The 22,144-nt window shown below is 36.9% G+C and overlaps 1 protein-coding gene across 2 annotated transcripts in view; it reads right to left on the bottom strand.

Annotated features, from left to right (window-relative positions):
- DLC1 (DLC1 Rho GTPase activating protein) overlaps window positions 1-22,144 on the bottom strand; it is a gene marked incomplete at its 5' end in the record, with an annotated part of 374,393 nt that overhangs the window by 282,380 nt on the left and 69,869 nt on the right. For both annotated transcript variants that reach the window (XM_080929012.1, XM_080929013.1), the window contains 2 exons: window positions 2,332-2,463; window positions 5,141-5,290. In XM_080929012.1, coding sequence (XP_080785138.1) covers window positions 2,332-2,463; window positions 5,141-5,290 — 282 coding nt within the window. The remainder of the gene's footprint in view (window positions 1-2,331; window positions 2,464-5,140; window positions 5,291-22,144) is intronic.

Below are 22,144 nucleotides of genomic sequence, written 5' to 3'. Positions count from 1 at the left end.
CTTTCCTTTAAAATCAAGCCATAATTACAGGTAACTGATTTTGACAAGTGATCAATTGTATATATCAGAAAACGTCTCTTCAAGTTATTATTCTATGAAAACCGAAGAGGAAGGTAGAATAACGTTACTAGATCCCTATATCTGGAGATATGAAATATTGATTCAAAATAAACAAAGGTTCTAATAAAGACTCTAAACTTAGAAAATAATTGAAGAAAACATAAGGAAAACACTTCATGACATTATTGGAGGTGAAACAAAGGAGATGTGGCGGTTTGAGTGGAAATGGCTTCCATAGGTTCATGTATTTGAATGCTTGGCTTCAGTTAGTAAAACTGTTTGGGAAGGATCAGGAGATGTGGCCTCATTGAAGTATGTATGTTGCTAGGACTAGTATCTGATGTTTCAAAACTCACAAACCATTCTCAGTTAGCTCTTTCTGCCACATATTTGTTGTTTCAATATGTAAACTCTCAGACAAACATCAATTATACCAATTTGATCATGACACAAGACATGATCACACACATTTATGTATTAAATTATAATAGTATACCTCACAAACAAGCATACATCAAACAAAGATTTTAGAGAAAATATAGGTTGAATTTAAATATGGCTGTAAGAATTAGCTTCATATGATTTTTTAGACAAATGGGGAAACGTGATAGGAGAGTATCCAATCCAGAGCCACCATCATTTTGTTCCTCAGAATTTGTCTTGTCCTGGGTGGTAGCCACATGAGCATACAAATGTACAAGTCTCTAGTTTTGCACAGCTGTAAAAACCCATTAAGTGAAATACTCAATGTTAATACACATTAAGCCATAAATTCTGCCTTTCAGTCAACACATAAGAAGAATAAATCCCACCAAAACTGAACCACAAGTACATGCAGCATCCAGACTGAAAGATTTTTGTGTAGCATCTTTATATTAAATTATAGGTGATGGACTGAAGCCACCAAAGACACAAAGACAGTGTGACATCCCACGGGGCTCTACAGCTCCTTGAAGAACTTCTATATACTGGTAAGGCAAGGAAGTTTATCATCAATAAATGTCCAAAATTCCTATTAAAGTCTTTCTATTAGCACTTTCTGCTCACTGATAGTCTTTTTTACTGAATCCCCAAACCAATACTAGTCATGTCTTTTATTCCCTGTTCACCTAGAACTATCATAATGTTGTAGCATTTCCTTGCCTTTTACTGTTGCCCTCTTTGATAAAGTGGAAGTCATTTAAAGACTTGGTTATCAAATTGTCCCTTTAGCCCCCCCCATTTGGCATAGTGTGTGGTATGTTAGATATGAGTAGATGTTTAGAACCAAATGATACATATAAATGACAAGGGGCCAACTATGTACTGCCTATGCAAATACTAAAGCCAGGGCCCTCTGCTGTTTCAACAGTGTGCTTTGATTCCCCTTAAATCCCAGGGAATCTCCTGTCTCAAATTCAGAGTATTCTTTTAGTCCCATTTTAGAACTGCCTTTATTTTAAAGACAGGAAAACAAACAGTACAAACTCACATCTCCATGTTAAGTTAACATGGAGATTAAAAACAATAATACAGCTCTGTGATTTTCACAGAATCAGGAGAGGTTATTTTGGAACTGTGTGGACTTTAGATATTTGAAGCAGTAATTAGTTCCCCATAAATGTTACCTTTTAGAGTCAAATACTACTTTGCCTCTGCAATTCACATGTTACTTAAAGGAAAATGTCCTTCTTCAGAATTTATTGTGCTATGTTATTCTACGTGGACACTCTCCTTTTCATTGGTGTACATGGCATTGTAAAGCCATCAGGGCAACCACGACAGTAACTTACACTGCATTAAATATTAGGCTTTGAGTGTTCTACATCAGCGAATGTCCACAAAATATAATGAAATGATTTTAGATGCTCGTAATTCTGCATATCATCATGCCGTCGCAGACAACTTCTTATCCATTTATCCATCCATCTATCATCAAAGCTTAGGGATTTTCCAATGAGTATGTGGTGTGTTCATGATAACGGCACCTGACAACCCAACTCCACACTTCAATTTCTTGCTTATTTAAAGGTCTATAACAAAATTTATGGAGCATATTTTGCATAATTACAAAGTGATAGTCTGCTCTAATGAACTACTTATGTATCCATTTTTTAAATTTAGCAGCATACGTTTTTTTTTTTTTTTTTTGGTGATACTTCAGTAAATCATATCAAATTAAAAAGGCTAAGACTATAATAATCTTCTTTTCACACTGAACAGAAAGCTATCAACACTTACCTTTGTGTTTGGCAACACTGACTGTTGTGTCTGGGATTGTGTACAACTTACCATGGCTTTGGGTTTAGTTCCAGAATTTCTTGCTGGAGTGGATAATGAGTCAGTGGTCTCTGAAGACAGATTCACCTGTGTCTGATTTACTGTGATACTGTCTATTCCTCTTTCAGATTCTGAGTCCAGATCCTGTTAAGAGACAAATACACAACCATGAAAAAAGGCACAGGAGAGTCTCCTAAATGCCCATTTCCTCTCACCAGCAGTCTTCATGTCAGTGTCACATCCAGTAACTAACTTAGTATCACATAGGTAACAATGTGTATTCTAGGGGCCTTGTGAATGGTAAATGAAAAAGAAAATATCCCAGTCTTAGTTTACAATGTAAGTAATGCTATTTCCCTTTATTATAACCCATCAATAAAATTGAAAGTCATTTTCCACTGATGGAATGGTATGAGATATATAGCATGTAAATGAATATGAATAATGAAACTGCTTTAATAGGTATATGCACTTGTGTGTGTGCATATGTATGTTTCCACACATGAATGTGGGAAGTACATAATTATAATCAAATTTATTGTTCCTAGAATGACTTCAGATTAGACTATTTTTATGTCTTTTAATGAGGAACAAAAATATATATTATTCTAAAAAATATAGCTCATTTGAATTTCAAACTGCATTAACGTGAAATGGATAACAGCAAAAACTGGTTTATAAACATTAAATGTACAACTATATGTAGTAGGTAATTCATTTAATTTGCCTCTTTTTTAATATTTTTGTATAATAGGTCTTTTGAATTCACTTTGCCTTTCTATTCATAACTTCATGAAGTAGTTAACATCGTAATCTTTTTATTTTTTTACCCATACAATAATAAGTATGAGAAGAAATAACAATTTCTTTTCAATTTACTAGTCTTGTGTTGTTATTCTGCACAGAGCACACACTTCACAGCTTGTATCTGTTTTCAACTTGATCTTCCTGTGAGGAAGGGATTATAATCATCTCTGAAAAGACAATGACACCCAGATGCAAGGCAGATCTCTGAATTACATTCACATTTCAGGGGGAAACTTAAAAAAGAGGCCCATACTCTAGACCCCATGAATTTTAAAAAGGTACCCTAGGACCTCATGAAAAACAAGACATTTCTGACTTAACGTTGCTACAGAAAATGAATGGGAAATTTTAATTCGACTGAAACATTAGAAAGCGAATTTTTCTATGATTCCTGTAAAGGATTCTATTGATCCCTTTTCTATTTGCTAAATGAAACTACAAATGACCAGGGCATCACTAGAGAGAGGAAGGGGTTAAGGATTTCCTAGAGAGTTACTTAGGTATGGCTCATGGTAAAGAACATACTTTCAGTGGATCTTTAAGGATAAAAAACGTTATTAAGGTTTCCAAAAATTAAAATTTCATTTTTATGAACTTTCAGGATTGAAACCCAGTTTTATGTCAATCCTGTTTTAGAAGGTGTCAAATTCAAATTCGCTAAAGTGATTTTCTACATTTTGAATCTCACTTAAATTTTTTTGATGTGGTTTATTTACTATATTATATTGCAAATCCTTGTCTAGAGAAAAGGAATGGTTTATTTATAGTTAAGCTTTATGCTATATATATTAGATCTACATAAACTAAACCATTAAACATGAAGCTAAATATGTAAAGGGTAAATCTAATTTCAGAATTTGTTTCTTCTAAATTTTATTTTGAGTTTTGGAATCCCATTGGAGCATCTGTTACATAAACTTGATGGAATAAAATACTTACTTCTGTCTTTTTCATTATTTTTCATAGTATATTTTAGAGTAGCAATAAGTCACCTTCATCTTAATTATCTTTTGCAGTAAGCAGGATTAGTTCACCTACATCTACCCATATATATCCACCCATTCAACTACACATTTATCCACCCAACTGCCCACCTATCCAACAACCAATTCATCCTATTTTTCCATCCATCCATCCATCCATCCATCCATCCATCCATCCATTCATCCATCCATCCTTCTATCCATCCATCTATTTGTCTGTTTGTCCATCTGTCTATCCGACCATTCATCATCCATCTATCCATCTATCCATCCACAGACCCATTCATCTACCTACCCATTCACCTTTCCATCTATCCACCCATTTATTTCCATTCATCTATTCATCTGTTCATGTGGAAAATACTAAGCATGTTTTTCATGCAATGTAAGTTTATAGACTAAGATATTTCATATCTTGGAGATAACCAGTCATAATTGTAGTTATCAAGATAAACAGAGCATTTGCAATGCAGTGCATCATGTCACTGAATAGTAGTAAATACAGCAGTACAAGTCACTACTACAACAAAGAGGGCTTAATCCCCAAGAGGCAAAATTTCCTAAGCTTGTTTGGTTTTCTTTTTAATGTTAAATATTTTGTAGTCACCCATGTCTTTCTGGACCCTCTGTGTGTCATATGGAAGTGACTGAGTGATCTCTATGGGGTTCTGTTCCATTTATTAGTGGATGTCATCATCAAAGATGTTTCACTTGTAAGAGATCATTTAAAATAAGGGGGTCCTATTCTAACAGTACTTAGTGGGTACAGACATGTCATGTAATCCTAGCTTCTTCAGCAGCTAAGGCAGGGAGATAGTTGGTTCAAGGCCAGTCTGGGCTACAAAGTGTGTTTAAGGGCTGTGTCTCAAATTAAAAAGAGGGCTGGTGATATAGCAAAGTAGAAGATACCTTCCTAGTGTGGGCCAGGGAAAGTTTTTTGAAAATCAAAACAAGACATTAATAACTACAGCAGGACAGAAACTGAGGTACAATATTCCACTAGGAAGAAAAGTAGGGACCAGTCAGCTCACAGGGACATGCCGCCGAAGGTTCGTTGGGGTGCTGGATGGAGAAGAGGCGGTGCTGAGAGCATTCTCGATGTCTTGGTCTAGTTGGTCCAGTTTCATAATTAGCAGCACCATGGAGTCCAGCCGTGACCTGTCTCGATCTTCCCTTGATTCCTGAGAAACAGAACATGCTGTTACTAAATCTGAATGGTCATTTCTTGGAAAGAATAAAAAGTTCCCTGTTCTTCACAGTGACAAAAAGGACACTGAATAGTGGGCAGTCTTCTATTTGATGGGGAAGAGAAGGTCTCGTCTGGGTATCAATGAGGCTTTTATGAAGAAGATGCTGATCCAGCACTAAGACTGCATTTTGTATGAATATTCAATACATGAAAAAGAAAGAAGTAGAATCACTACCAGTACTTATAGACATTTCCAACTTCCTAATTAGTCATTTTTGGGAGAACCTATTTATGAGTTCTATTTTTTAGAGCATACATTTACTATTTGTATGATTATAATATTTGTGAATTTGTACTTAAGAAGTCGTGTGAAAGGATATTTGCACCAGATATATTTTATTTAGTGAAATACTGTGAGAAAAATTAAGTAAGGCAAGCTTTTTGCTTGTATGATTAGTAGTTCTCTGCAGGCAACACTTACCTGTTTCTAGTTAGAGCACTGCCAAGATTCCATTTTTAAATCTTATTATTCTTCTACACACTAAATGTAGGCCCCTATAACACACACACACACACACACACACACGACTTTTTATCTGGATTACTAAGGGAAAGATTTTGACATAAAGCTAAAGCATCTGTCTTCCTTGTAGAATTACTTGGATATATAACTCTATCGTTCCTGTGCGGTCACACCAAGTCAGTTATTATTAGAAATCCCAGACCCTCATGTTATGTAAGGGCCAGAGCTCATTAGGATATTGAGTGAAAAAGAAAAAAGAACCATGTAAACCATAGACAATTCTTTGGAAAGACACTTTGTTGAGAGATGCAGTGGACATAGGTCTAGTTCTTTCAGTGTGAATTATTATGACTCAAGTTGCCAACTTTCCATATCTCTGAGATACTTGTTTGATGACAACCTTCTTTAAAAGGACTGCTCATGGCCAAACTCAAGGAGGGGAAACAAGGTCATGATGAGACCAGATGATGCTATGCCTGATATTTGCTTCAGCAACAAGTATTATTAAATGAGGAAAGTAATCAACACAACTCTTTTAGTCTTTTCTAGGGTCCTACTTCCCCTCCCCTCCTCTCCCCCCCATCCCTTCTCTCCCCTCTTTTCTCCTCTCCTCTCCTTCCCTCCATCTTTCTTCTTCTTCTCTCCATTGTTTTTTGTATGTATGGTGGATGTACTTGTTGAGATGGGTGCACACACATGTATGTGATGGGACATGTGCACATGAGTGTAGATGAAAACAGAAGCCTATGGTTCTTTAGAGACATGTTTTTTCCCTACTGAACCTGAAACACATCACATTTTGTAGACAGAGTGGGCAATGAACTTTCTGTATTCCAGATTTGTGGTTATAAAAGGTTGCTGCCAACCATGGCTTTTACATGTTTTTGGGACCTAGGTTCCCAGGTTTATGTGGCTGTCATTTTACTGACTGGGCTAACTTTCAGTCCCTGAGCATTTCTTTTATCCCATTTAAGTTCCCTAGATACTCCCAAGAACAGGGGTGCCATGAATTAATCAAATTTTATATTCTTTAAATAGGGATATAATTCTTTAGATTTAATTATTTAAAAGCTAAGCAACAATTTTTTTTTTGACACAGAGAACAAACTTTCAGGGGTTAAATAAGTGATTTATTATATTAAATTGGTCTAAGAATCAACTATTGATCATTTTACAGTGATGTGTAGATAAGTGCCATTTAGAAAAATAAAAGGGTCCACTTTAATTTTATAAACAGTCATGGCAGAAAGTCAGGGCAGCAGAAGCAGATGGTCATATATATCTTTAGTCAAGGGCAGATGGCGGTGAATTAGCACAGACATTCCAGTGCTCAGATTATTTTCTTTACTCTTACACAGTCCAGGATCTTCTTCCTAGGGAACAGCGCTCTCCATGGTGGACATGTTTTTGCCCTCTAGTTAATTTAACCAAAATATTTCCCCACAGATAATCCTGGAGTTTCTTCCAGGTGATTCTGAGCTTTGATAAATTGATGGTTAGTAATAACCATCACTTAGTTAATATTAGATAATTTATTTGAACATTTTTTAAATTAAGAATTCCAACCATTGGAGTGAGAATGGGGTCCTCAATGGAGAAGATAGGAAAAGGACTGAAGGAGTTGAAGGGTTTTTAACCCCACAAGAAGAACAACAATACCAACCAACCAGACTCCTAACCCCAGAGCTCCCAGAGACTAAACCATCAACCAAAGAGCACACATAGAGGAACCCATGGCTCCAGCAACATATGTAGCAGAGGATGACCTTAACAGGCATCAAGGAAAGGAGAGCTTTTTGGACCTGTGAAGGCTCAATACTGTAGTGTAGGGGAATGCCAGGGCAGGGAGATGGGAAGGAGTGGGTGGGTGGGGGAACACTCTCATAGAAGCAAAGGGAGAGGGGATGGTATAGGGGGATTACAGAGGGGAAACAAGAAAAGGGGATGACATTTGAAATGTAAATGAAGAAAATATCCAATAAAAATAAAAAAGAAAAGAATAAAGAGCTAATTAAGATGTGATTTGGAAGATAGGAAAAAAGAGAATTTTATACACAATGAAATATGATACTATCCCATTTCTGCTCCACATCTCTTTATATTATCCATAGCTCTTCCTTTGAACAAATTCATATCTTCATGGTTTTGTTTTGTTTTGGAGACAAGGTTTCATTTTGTAGTCTTGGCTGGTTTGGAACTCAAGACCCCACCTGTGTCTTCCTACCATTATAGAAGTGCCAGGATTAAATGCACATGCCTTATTATTTTTATTTTTGATAATCTGTTCAGCCAAACCAGTGCTACACATACATGCAGAGATGTGTACTAAACAAAACTAGATGATTTGTTTTTAAAAAACGGATCTTCTCCTTGGCTTAAAAGATTAATATAAAACTAAGAGGTTGCTTCTCTTTTCCTAAAAAAAAAAAAAAAAAAAGCAGATTAATGTTAAAACTAAATTGAGATTTTGGACATCTGCTAATTTCTTCAGAGAACTATGCAACTCTTATAATTTGATTTATTCTCATTACATTTTCCTCGAGGAACTGTAAGCGACTGACACGAACTTTTTATTAGGCTTGAAAGTATCCCCATTTACAAAACTGAAACCTCAACCTTTTTACTGTATTCGACAATGAGACAGAACTTTGTCACACACAAAGCTGTTCTTTCACAGTGTAATTCTGCTTATAACCGAAACAAAGTTCTGGAAACACTACACATTTTTGCATCAAATTTGCTTACAAATATTTTCCCAAATGGCAACAACATTAGTACAGAGTCATCTAGTCTCTACATACTAATCTAATGTATTTTTAAATATAATTTTCTTCTATTTTAAACCATTTGGGAAGGTTAATGTTGTTGCATCTCTGAGTCTACATGTGGCTTTCCTGGTTGTCACTCACATCTTTATTAAAACAGCCTCAAGGACAAAGACTCAAGCTTTCTACCTAGCAAGAATAGAATCAAGTTCTACACCACAGAAGCAGCACATTTTCAGGAAAAGTAGTGAGTTCAATACAGCCAAGAAATAATAACACACAGACCTTGGAAAATAGAAGCTGATATTTTTCCAGCTATGAAGTTAATGTTGGATGCAGTAATACATCCGCGGCTCCCCTGGACCCATTGGTGATGGTCTCAAAACCATTTGAATTAACTGGACATAGAGATTATACTCTAAAAATAGTTTATGTCCATTGGCTGAGCATCAAATTATTTTAGTGATCTGCAAGAAGAGTAAAACAAAACAGTCTTGCCCCGTGATATTCTCTTAGACAGTTAAGCCTATTTCTATTCTCTGACCTCCATGTGTTCCTCCTTACTCACCATCCATTATGATCATTCCGAAATGTCAGAGTTTTTATGCCATACATCTACAAGACCTCCCAGAATAGAGTGACTAAAAATCCAATACTTTGTGTAAATACCCTTGTCCCTATTTTTAAACTTAAGTTTTAACATTTCACGAAGTTCAATGTTTTTATATATTCAGGGACAAATTATAGTAACAGTCCATGCCTGAAAACACAAGGGTGTGTGTGTGAATTCTGGGACTTTTGACTTTTTTAATGGAATTTAATTTTATTCTGTTAGTATGGTTCATGAAAAAGAGTTCTATTGCATTAAATTATTTATTTCTGAATTGATTATTTCCTTCATACCACCCTCTCAGTTCAAAGCCAATGTGATACACTTGCCTTTTCTGCATCTGTCTTTCCCTTTTATATTATTATAACTATTTTAAGTCAGGCATCATTAAAGGAACTGGACTGGAGTGAATAGCCATCAGCAAAGAATACAAAAGTCCTGTTGTCTTGAATGTTATAATCAATCCTGGGGAAAGAAACAATGAAAATGAACAGATTTATAAATGCTGTCAAATAGAAATCAGTATAGGAATTTAAAAATAGGATAATGAAATAAATAATTACAGTGTTCCTGTGTGTATACCTATAATATATTAATATTTAAAACTACTATCATATATCAATTAATATACAACATATTGATAAATATATTAATTAATGTATAATACATAATTTACCATACAATATATTAATAAAATATACCATACAGTCAGGAAAAGGTTTTTTGTGGCAATTAAGAGTCAAACTGGAATGGGCAGAGGAGGAGATGGTGAAGATGGGGTAAATATAAAGACAGATGTTAGAGGAATCAAAGGAGAAAGATGGGGAAGGAGAAAGAGGAAGAAAAGGGGCAGTGAAGAGTCAGGAAGATAGTGGTCCAAGTGGAAGGAAGATACAGTAGTAGAGAGACTGCAGTGAAATCAACCAATAAAAAGCCAGGGATGGGACGATGAAGGTGGGGACAAAACAGGAAGAGGGGGCAGTTGTACAAAGCAGATTCTGCTTGGAAGGTCACTATAAGAAGGAAAACTTACTCTTTATGAAGCTGAGTTCATTAAAAGGACACAGGGAGTGATGTTATATGTCTGATAAACTCTTTGATTTATCTTTAAATATTATCAAACATAGGTAATTGGAACCTCAAGCACATTTGATATCAAGCAATGTCACATGATCAATAAGTACTGTTATTCTAGGGTCTCTCTTCTAGTTCCAGCCTTCATGTGCTGAGTTCTGAACTGTACACACAGTTTATTGATTATAAGGAGACAATGGGTTATTTATAAGAAAGAAAGCCATAATACATATTTGACTTCAAAAAGTAATAAGATCGACAGCTAACAGGCAAGGCCGGATAAAATTAAAAATCCAGTGTGCAGAGACAGCAAACATAATGGCGGATAATCTTTGCCAGATATATAATCAGTATATAATATAGAAAATACACAGAGAAGTTAAAAACTAAGCCAGAGAACAATATTCCAATAAAAATGTGTGCTATAGAATTAAACTCAGTTCTCAAGAGCAGAAATATAAAAGGATGCACACACTTTCAAAAGGGCTCAGTACCCTCACCTATTAGGGTTATGCAAATTAAATATACTTGAGATACATGACCACTCTAGTATGCATGGCATCAAGAAAACAAATGACAGTAAGTGCGGCAAGGATATGAGGCAAAAGGTCTCTTATTCACTGTCAGTGGAGTGTGGGTTAATTGTGTCACTATGTAGATAGATATGGGTAGAGGTTTCTCAACAAGCTTACAATAGATCTTTTCTATCTTTCAGCTATATCATTACTGGTCATATACACAAAGGACTCTATATTTCAGGTTTCTCTGTGGCATTTTCTTAAATATTTATTTATATGTGGAAGCCACCCTCCTCTTCTTCCATTCTTATCCAACAAAAGTATTATATACTGTCTGTCCGTGTATCTATATGTGAGTATATTTATTACTACTCTATTTACAATACTTAGGAAATTGAATCTATTCAGATGCTCATTAACAAGTGAATGGATAATTAAAATATGGGACATATACACCATAACATTTTACTCAAATTTAAAGAAAAGTAAAATTATATAATTTTCAGAAAAATAGATGGAGTTGAAAAGTATACTAACTGAGGTTACCCCATATGCAAAAGGACAGATCATATATGTTCTCTCTTAAAAGTGCATCCTAGCTTCTGATTTTTACATGTGAATTCACTGGAGAATGAGTGTGGGTGGTCTGAGGAAGCAGAAATGAGCCCATTAAGAGACAAAAAAGGCTCTGGGGGACAGGGCAGGGTAACAAATGTGTATAAAAGTAGAAGGAGGGACAGTAAGAGAGATACAGAGAAGATGGGGTGAAGAATGGGAAAGGAGGGTGGGTTCCACATATAAATAAACATTTAAAAAAATGACAGGAAGAAACCTGAAACTTTGTAACTTATTTAAAAAAAAGAGCAATGGAGATCATACTATTTAGAGAGTGGTGGGCATACAGTATATGTTGGCAAATCTTGAGCACCTGGCTTTTCAGATAAAAGCAGAGTGTACATTTGAGCATCTGTTTTCCTGTTGTTTAACAGTCCCTGAATGAGTTTCGAACTATTATGTAATCATGACCAAGGCAGAGCTGAAGAAGGGAGCCTGCCACCTGCTCTTGTGAGCTGGTGTTTTGGGTCTTCAGTAAGTGGGACTAGGAACCAGCAGGAGGGAGTCAGTTTGAATGCAAATATTGATTGTGAAACCAATTGGAATTATGGTTTACAAACCTAGGAAGTTGAAATAATGCTTTTAATTTATTTTGTATACCCCCCCCCCTTCTTTTTAAATAGCACTTGCTCCTGGTTGCTAGGCAAAGTAAGACATAAACTTAAATTCGGTGTTTTTCTTAATTATTCTCCTCTCTCTCAGTTCTACCTTTCTTGCTTTTTTTTTTTTTTTTTTTTGTTGTTGTTGTTTGTAAGATCGTTATGCTTCCTTAAGGCAGATTTTTATATTTATATTTTCTTACTAAGTCAAAGTGTAATATTTGGATATGGAAACCGAACTTTTGAAGTCATATTGTCTGATTATACTCAGTAATCACTCAGTGAAAATTTGGATGGTTATATCATGTACTGTTCACTTAGTTTTGTACAATGCAACGTTCTTATAATCACTCAGCCAACATTTTAAAGATATTGTAGAGTGACTCTCTATCCCCTTTAATGTCCCAGCTTCTTCCTCTAGGTCAGTGGCTCTCAACCATTTTTATGTTGTGACCCTTTAGTACAGTTCATGTTGTGATCCTCCAATCATAAAAATATAAATATTTTATAAATTATAAATTATAAGTAAATATAAGCATTTATTTAGAAAAATAAAAATATTGCTACTTCATTACTGTAATCTTGCCACTGTTGTGAATTGTAATGTGAATATCTGATATGTAGGATATCTGACATGTGGCCCCCATGAAAGGGTCATTGAACCCACAAAGGAGTTGTAACCCTATGTTGAGGCAAAATAAATATTATCTATTCTGTAAAGTTATTTTGAAAATATTTAGAGAACTCTGCTGTTTCCATTGTATGGTTTTCCTAGTGCAATGTCCACAATTTCCTTCTTTGAGTTGGTAGGACTGTTGCACATCAAGTCAAGTGTCAAGTCCATGCCAACCACATACTTTGCCATGGAGCTGTCCTGGGACTCCTCATCTCCTTAAGTCATCTCTCATATGACATAGTTTCAAATTGTCTCATTATTTCTACTTGCTCTTCTATGGATATAAGCAATAGTTCTCCAGTTGATGGTTGGTGCCCAGAATTAACTATAATGCCATATGTAGTCTGGTGTGCTGTGGCCTACAGGATAGGCAAGAACATCTCCACGATCATATAGGCTCAATGGTGTAGAATCTAGTGCATTCAGAACATACATATGCAGAGAGAGCCACAGTCTTCCCTCCCCCAATGAGGACAAAGCACATATGTAACTGTTATGAACTCGAGCGTGGTATATGTCACTTTTCCTAGCACACACCCAGGTTGGACAGGAACAGAAACATCCTCATGTTTTGACAAATGTAAATAATGTGTGCTGCTGTTATGGATGTTTTACTTATCTCTCTCTCAGACACAGGTCAGTAGAGACAAGGCAGATTGGATCAGGATGTAACTTCTATTCAGCATGAATTGCTGTACATGATAAAAGCTCAACAATGTTTTCTATTTAGGCTGGAAGAGATACGTTGTCTGTGGGTAGTGAAGGCACTTTGATTGCAATGGTGTCTGGAAAGATACTAATCTCCCAGAGGCTTCTGAACTGGTTAGATTTAAGTGATAGAGATCTTCCTGATGTTTTCCTTCTACCCAGGGAAGACAAACCGACTGTGTTTCCTTCTCCAAATGCTCTTCATTAAGCAGCAGAGCTGAAAGCACTCACACATGGTGGTAGGCAGGAGGTACCCACTGCCAGACATCAGACAGACTGAAGACAATATAAAGTCCAGAGAAAAATGTCTCCATCAGCCCACATTGGCTCTGTTCTAAAGCCAAGCATGTGGAAAAGAAGAAAAAGAAAAAGAAAAAAAAAAATCAAGAAAATAGTCAATGCTTCCCAATCATAGTTGCTTGGCAGAGCAGATTCAACACAGACTGAATGTTTAGCTTGTCCGGGAGCTCCAGCCTCCTGTAGATAGCCATAATCAATGCAAGGCTGGGCCGGGAATAGAAGCACGACTTCCTGATTCTGAATTCAAGGCGCTAGCCCAGACACTGTCTTCAGTTTCATATGCCTGCCTCTTCCTGACTCTTTTGGGCCAGTGATACTCCTTGCTCACCCATAAAAGAAAGGAACTTTTCAGCAATAGTCTTGGCTCCTTTTCACCCTCCCCTATTTGATCTGCAGCCAGCTGGAGCAGTATGGAATCTCATATTAGTGTTATATGTTTCACTTGATAATAAATTCCTCTTTCTAGACTCTCCTTTCTTAAAATAATATCCTGTTTAAAGAAATAGAAAGTTATTTAATCCTGTTTTTTTCCTCCCTTTTGGGAGCAGTGAAGATTTTCATAGGAAGTGACAGTCAGAAGTTGAAGATAATGTAATTCTCTTCTGTCAGCATTTATAGGCAAGTTAGGAATGACAGTTTTAATTTTCATTTTGTTTTTCAGTAGGAAACATTGGTCGACTGTAAGGAAGTAGAGGAAAACCTCTCCCGCTTGGCAGCAGACACTGTTCAATTCCCAGTTCTTTGTGTAATGTCCTTAATAGCATATGTGCCAAAATCATTGTGATGACAGGTGACTGGGAAGGACTAACAACTTTGCCATTTAAAGTTCACATGAGGAAACTAGGTGTGGTAGCATAGCCTGGAATCCAAGCACTTAGGAATCCGTGGCTGATGGGTTGACAGTTTGGGGCCAACTGTGCCATACATGCAAAGCACCTCCAAACGTCAGGAACCAACCAAACCAAACCAAACCAAACCAACCAACCAACCAACCAACCAACCAACCAACCAACCAGTCAATCAACCAACCAACCAACCAACCAAACCAAACCAAACCAACCAACCAACCAACCAACCAACCAACCAACCAACCAACCAATCAATCAACCAACCAACCAACAGAAGCAAAGGCACAAAGAAAGCTACATTACTAAGGGGAATCTTTTAACTTACAAGCACTTAGTATAACATTATCTGGATTATTATCCATATTACAATAGTCATTATAATGTTATGTTATACTAATTATAGTTTGTAACATCATAGGAATCATTATACTCATGTTATATTAATATGCTTCTATGTATAAGTCAAAACAAAAGAAACTGGTATATCCTTAGCTTGAAGTTTGAATTCCATCTATGGGATGATAATGTTCAGGTAAAGCAATCATTTGCTAATGTTGACAATTACTGGTGTGTGCATCAGTTTCTCAGTGCAGGGGCTCTAGTAGCAAAGGTGACATTATCTGAGAATTTCTCAAAAGGCAGGTATTCCATTTCCTACCCATCAGCACCCATAAACACTAGTGTTAAAGAGCCTCAAGGAAATCCAGTGTTGATAGACTGGAAGAAAAGGAGGAAGTCATGATGACTGAGTTAGAAAAACCAGTGTCCTCTGATTGCTATCTAATTATCCATCACCCATCAATACTTTTAGGCCAGTGAATTACTTCAATTCAACAAGTGACTCCAAAATTACATATTCGATTTAAATCTACATGCATTTGGATACCTAGAATAAATGCATCTTTATTAAAAGCAGCCCACTGACTTACATAAGGGCACCATCATCTTGTTATATTAAAAAGAGCTTATGAAACCACCTGGTTATTGTTTTTTTTCCTTCTATTTCCTGTCTTCATGCCTTCCTCCTGACACTGAGCTTTACCTGTACAACCCTGAAAACTTCCACCTCCTCACAGGGTGCAGGGAAGACCAGGCTACTCTGCCTTTACAGGTTCCAGTTGTGTTCGCTGTATATAGTTCCATTCACTACATATACACAGGTTGTGATGGTGAATGCTGTTAGAAACTGCACAGACCAGCCCCGCATCACTGTAAAGCAGTCCCTAGAGTTGAGCAGGGTATACAGCAAAACAGGACAAAGTCTGCTATGTTGGCTAGCATTATGTCAACTTGACAGGAAAACTGCCGTAGTGGTTCTCAATCTGTGGGCTGTGTCCCATTTGGGGTCACCTAAAACAGTCAGAAAATACAGATATTTACATTATGATTCATGTATGAAGTGGCAATAAGATAATTTTATGGTTGGGAGTGAGACAGCATGATGAACTATATTAAAGGGTCATAGCTTTAGGAAGGTTGAGAAACACTGCTTTAGAGTTATCTGAAAGGCGGGACCCTTAATTGAGAAAATGCCTTCATAAGGTCAAGCTGTAGGTATTTTCTTAATTATTGATGGAGGAGGTTCCAGTCCATTGTGGGTGATAGTATCCCTGAGCTGGTGGTCTTGGATTCTATTAGAAAGCAGGCTGAACAAACCATAGGAAGCAAGCTAATAAGAAGCACCCCTCCATGGCCTCTGTATCAGCTCCTGGCCAGAGGTTCCTGTCCTGTTTTGAGTTCCTGTCCTGACTTTCTTCAGTAATAAATAGCAATATGGTGTAAGCCAAATAAATCCTTTCCTACAAAAAAACAAAAAAAAGAAGAAGAAGAAAATTGCACAGAAAGACCTTATGACAAAAAAATGAGGACATCTGGAATTTGATTCTAACCAGAAGAATTCCATATTAATATACATAGTAGTATATTAAGGGGAAAGGAAACAAATAAATGCCCGACGGGATAATAGTAACATTCCAAATCTGCTTTAGATCACGTGGTAGTGATTAAGAGCAGAAAATAAATAAATACATACATAAATAAAAGCTGACTTCACTAACAAAGACTCAAAGGCAGTGTTTTTATTCGAGTAAGATGCTGACACCGGGAAAAGCATCGAGTCTAATGCTTAAGACCTGAAGTGTCTCTGGAAGACTGAGCAAAGTAAGAATGCTTGCTATCCCGTATGCTGGACAGATTTGTAGGTCCCGGCTTTTGCAGCACTACAATAACAACAAACAAGACGCTTATGGTGTAAGGAAAGAAGATATTTTCCCCAGGAACCCCGAGAAGAAATAGCTAGATATTTTGATACTCTATCAATCAAAGAATTCAGCTCAGAACAATAAACTTAAGAACATGCTTGTCCCCTGCTGTGAGTTATTTAAAGATGGAAAAGGGGGAAATAAAAGAATAACAACGTCATTGTAGCAGACAAGCTCTGATTGGATATAATGTAAAAACATTAATGAATTAATGAAAAAATGGATTCATAAGTTAAAAAAAGGATCCTGTCCTAAAATAAGATGAAATGTAATAGAGGAAGATCCTGATGTCAACTTTTGTCCTACACACACACACACACAGACACACACACACAGACACACACACACACACACACACACACACACACACACACACACACACACACACAAATGAAAGACAATAAAGAAATATAGAAGAAGAAAATCTCCAAAGAAAGCAGTATCTTTTGTCTGCCTTTATGAAAAGGGTTCTTCACCCTTCTTGTTTGATTATTGTTCTCTGAGAAATCTGGGTGGATCTTTTTAACTAAATGAGTCCCTGTCATGGTCTTCATTGCTGGTTAAATGATTTTTTTATTTACTAGTAATGAAAATAAAAATACCATCACCACTTATAAAATCAATGACAGTTTATGCCAGGACCCTTATCATTTACTTTTTACATACCAATTTCTTTCAGTAGTCTCTCAAAATGATTATTAATCAAAAGAATAAATCACCAATCTATAGTATTAAGCTTTTGATGCACTTTGCCATCTGATGAATTTTTAAAGTTTATTTCAGAAGTCACTAGGTCTTGATACAGAGAGTATGCTTCAAAAATATTTTTGATTAATTATCAATAAGTTTGTAAGTTTAAATATCTAATAAGCATGTAGGTAATGCCTAGAATCTATGCACACCAAAATTTCCACATAAAGAAAGCATAAATGTCTGCCACAGAAGGCTTATTCTGAATGAAAAAATACTTTCATATCTACCGGCTATTGGCTAGAAGGTGGGTCATTGCATGTGTTTTTATAGGACTCAATGGAAGATACAAACAATCTTTGTGGCATAATGTTCTTTGGGGAAAAGAAGATTTGAAAACTGGTCTTTTGTTTGCAAAATATTGAGGTTATCCCTCCCCCAATTCCCCGAGTTTGTTAAGACATATTTGTTTATCTTTCTCTTGTGTATAGAGAAACCAAAAAATGTTTTTCTGTTGTGGTTTTTAATGTAATAATGACTCTTAACCCAAACTTCTGCCTAGGTATCTATCTAGCACATGGGAGAGAACTTTTTCTTTACTTGCTGATGTGCCTTGATTGTTTTGCAAGCTGGTAAATATGAAATTTCTTTTCTTATTCAGAAATAGAAGTTCCACAGAGGCAGTTTATGCTTTCTTTTATATTTTACATTTATTTATTTTTACAGATTACTACATATTATCTAGACAATTATTAAACATTTAAACGTACAAACTCATTGTTAATTAATTAAAATAATTTTGAATCATACTCTCTGTATGAAGACCCAGTGACTTCTGAAATACACTAAAAATTAATCTGGAGACCCAGTGCTTGAAATGCTTAATGTTATAAGGCAGGCGATTTGTTCTTCTGATTAATAATCATCAAAGAAAGTGCTGAGAAAAACAGATATGTCCTATGGGCAGGCACTATACCGTATTAGCGATGCTATGTTCTGCTTGCAGACATGATCTTAGCATGGCTGTCCTCTGAGAGTCTCTAACAACAGCTGACCAAGAAAGATGCACATACTTACAGCCAACCATCCGAGTAGGGAACCATATGGAAGAGTTAGGGGAAGGATTGAAGGAGCTGAAGGGGAAAGCAACCCTATAGGAAGATCAACAGTATCAACTAACCTGGATCCTTGGGAGCTCCCAGGAACTAATCCATGAACCAAAGAACATATAAGGGCTGGTCTATCTCCCAAGTACATATGTAGCAGGGAACTGCCTTGTCTGGTCTCAGTGGGAGAGGACATGTCTAATCCTGTAGATCCCCCGAGGGAAGGGGAATGCTGGGAGGCTGGTTGGGGGGTAGGTGAGGGAGTGGGGTTTGTGGTTGAACAGACAAGAGGGCAAAGCAAAGGAGGGTGGGGTAAAAAACTCTGGAAAAGGGGACCAGGAAGGGGGGACAACAGTTGAAATGTAAATAAATAAAATAACTTGATAAAGAAGATACATTTTCTGGGATAAAATGTCATTGATTTTTGAAAGCAGTAATTTTTTTCCATTGCTAGTAATTATCAAAGAGAGTGCCAAAAGCAACAGATATGTTAACAAAGAAGATAAAATTCCCAGCTCTCCCACAGACTTCCCAAGCTTGTAATAAGGTTTGATTGACTGTGGGTCTCTGCATGTTTCAGTCAGATGTTGAGTGGAGCCCCTTAGAGAGCAATTATGCTGCTAGGCTCCTTCTGGAAGCCCAACATGGCACCCACAATAGTGACAAGTGTTGGCTCTTGCCCAGGGGATGAATCTCACCTTGGGCCAGTCTTTGGCCATTCTCTCAATCTCTGTGACATCTTTGTCCCTGTATTGCCTGGACAAACTTCAGGTTGAAGCTTTTATGGTTGGGTTGATGTCCTTATCGCTCCACTGGAAGTCCTACCGCTTCAGGCTGCATACCCCTTACTGCCAGGAGTCTCACTTAGAGTCACCTCCATAGACACTCTGGAGCCTCCCAGGTCTCTGGCACTTCCTAAAGACACCCATCCCCCAGCTCACGTCCATTTGCTCTTCTAGCTCTCTCTCTCCTTGGTTCTCTCAGCTTCTTCTCTTGTAACCCAAGGGAAACACAGTAGCAGAGAATGCTAAATTATAACCCCAGAAACTATACTTCTTGTCCTATATTTACTGACAAATAGATATTTTACTATTAAAGGCTTAATTTTCTTTATGAATATTTAACTTGATCTTGAAACAAGTTCAATCTATTTTCTTCCATTTGTCCTGATCTCAGAGATGGAGCTGTGATTTAATACTTTTCTTTTCTCGTTGTATGACAATTAGGCCAGTAATACTGTACCGAATAGTGAGGAATAACCAACATCTTTCTTCTTTACAGAAGTGTGATAGACTCATGCTATAACAAGCCAAAGTGCAATGAATCCAGAGCTAAAGTTCTATCACGACATCAACCACAACCCCTCCAAACATGGAAAAGGGTTGTCGGTGTAATAGGCTTCTGCTATTACAGAGGAAGAGAAGAGAGGAGAGGAGAGGAGAGGAGAGGAGAGGAGAGGGGAAGAGAAGAGAGAAGAGGAGAGGAGAGGAGAGGAGAGAAGAGGAGAGGAGAGGAGAGGAGAGGGGAGGAGAGGAGAGGAGAGGAGAGGAGAGGAGAGGAAGAACACTAAGATAAGGAGAAGGCACCAAGGATTCAGCCTCTGAGGCCTGCTTTCTTCTTCTAGACCCAGTCTCCTAAAGTTTTGAAGTCCTAACCAAAATGACACTTGAAGCTAGCAGTGAAAATTCAGCACACAAAGTGTATGGGTGACCTTTTATATTTAAATAATGACAGGTATGTTAAATGAACTTTCAACCTCCTTTAGTGTCAATTTTAGACATTTTCCTCTTAGTTTGGGTTAATTAGGAGGAAACTCCACTGCAAACTGAATACATAGAACTTTGAATTGAGTTTTACAGATGTGCTTGGCTTCCCTCAACTTGTTGCTTAGATCTTTTTTTTTTTTTTCTTCTTCTGGTTACTCACTAATTCTTTTTCAGGCCCTCGTTGTCATGTTTTATGAGCTAAATACATGCATTTTGTAAAATTCTATGAAAAGTTTAAAAAGTGAATATGTTCTTCTAGCTCTTCAATTGAAGCCCTTGTACTGTTTCAGAGGGCAACATATTCATACAATCTATGATGCTAGAGGGGCAAGTGGATCGGAGCTTTCATCCCTAACCAAGAAACTATCTCCAATTGGCACCCACTTGCAAAGACAAAAGTTAGTTTTTTCTAATGGAGTCTAACTGGGTATATAAGCCACTCTTACTGGTTGGCACAGCATGGGCTTACTGATTGTTTTTTCTTGTACACTTTTTGTCTCATCTTGCTTTGGGCACTTTCTTTTGTCTTCCTGTTCTTTTGATTCTGATTCTGCATTTCTGTAGGGTGTGTGGTTTCATGTGCTTTCTCTTTGTTACTTTAAAAAATTCTAGTTGCTTGCTTTGTTGTTTATTTCTAAAAAGAGACACACATACTCGCGTGCGTGTACATACACACACACACAGACATACACACACAGACACAGACACACACACACACAGACACACACACGGGGGGAGGGGCTGGAGTTGGGTGGGTTGGGGTATAGGGAGGACCCAGAAAGAGGTGAGAAGAGAGAAACTGTGATTAGAATATATTACATGAATGATTTTTCAATTAAAAACAAAGGAGAAACCCCACAGTCCTGTGCTATTTCCCCCGTGAGGTAGGGTTACTATGAACCTACATTTGTCATTTAAGTGATTAGTAGAAGTAAGTGCACAGCATAAACTGTGAGAGGCCACTGGGCATTTGGTAAAATTTTACCTCAGTGTTCATGGTAGACAGTCATTGGCTCTTAGTGTTGTAGAAGCACTGGTGATTTTGTGTGTGTGTGTGTGTGTGTGTGTGTGTGTGTGTGTGTGTGTGTGTGTGTGTGCATGTGTAAATTGCTAGGCATTTCCTCACCTTTCTGTGCCTCCATACCCAGAAATGATATTTGCACGCAACTTCCATTTCATCATTATTTAATTTGATAAAACTATTTTATTTAATTTGACAAAATTCTGTTTGGCCACAGGTTATTTGTTGATGGCTGAAAGGTCAAATATATGAGCAGACAGATCTGTAACCCATCACCATTACAATGAACAAATGATTGAAAACTCATGTTGTGTGGCATGAAAGTTAGGAAAAAAAAAAAAACCTGAGTATTTTTATACCGAATGTCTCCATGTTGACTGGAAGTGTTGATCTATTACAGACTTAGAAAATCTATCCAAGGGGAAAATAAGAATTATGATCTCATTATCTGAAAGATTCTGTTGTGTGCCGAGCAAAATATAATCCAAATGTGAATTTTACTACTGAGACAAAAATAGAAGATAAATTAAATAATCCTAAACAGTGTCTTTATTTGACTTAGTAGACTCTTAAGAGGATGCTTCCTTTGGTAATTTTAAACAGAAACACAACAGGGTTATTCTCATAGACAGTTCCTGAAAACTTGGAAATTAAGAATAAAACAGCACAATGCATTGTCCCACTTGGAAAGAAAGAGAAATAATAAAGATCAAGTCACATCTCCATGGTTTGACTGAAGCTGTCCTCTGGGCTCTTTGCTTAGGCA

This window comes from Micromys minutus, assembly GCF_963924665.1.
Source record: "Micromys minutus genome assembly, chromosome: 14".
NCBI lineage: Eukaryota > Metazoa > Chordata > Mammalia > Rodentia > Muridae > Micromys > Micromys minutus.
This window is presented reverse-complemented; position numbering and strand designations above follow the sequence as displayed.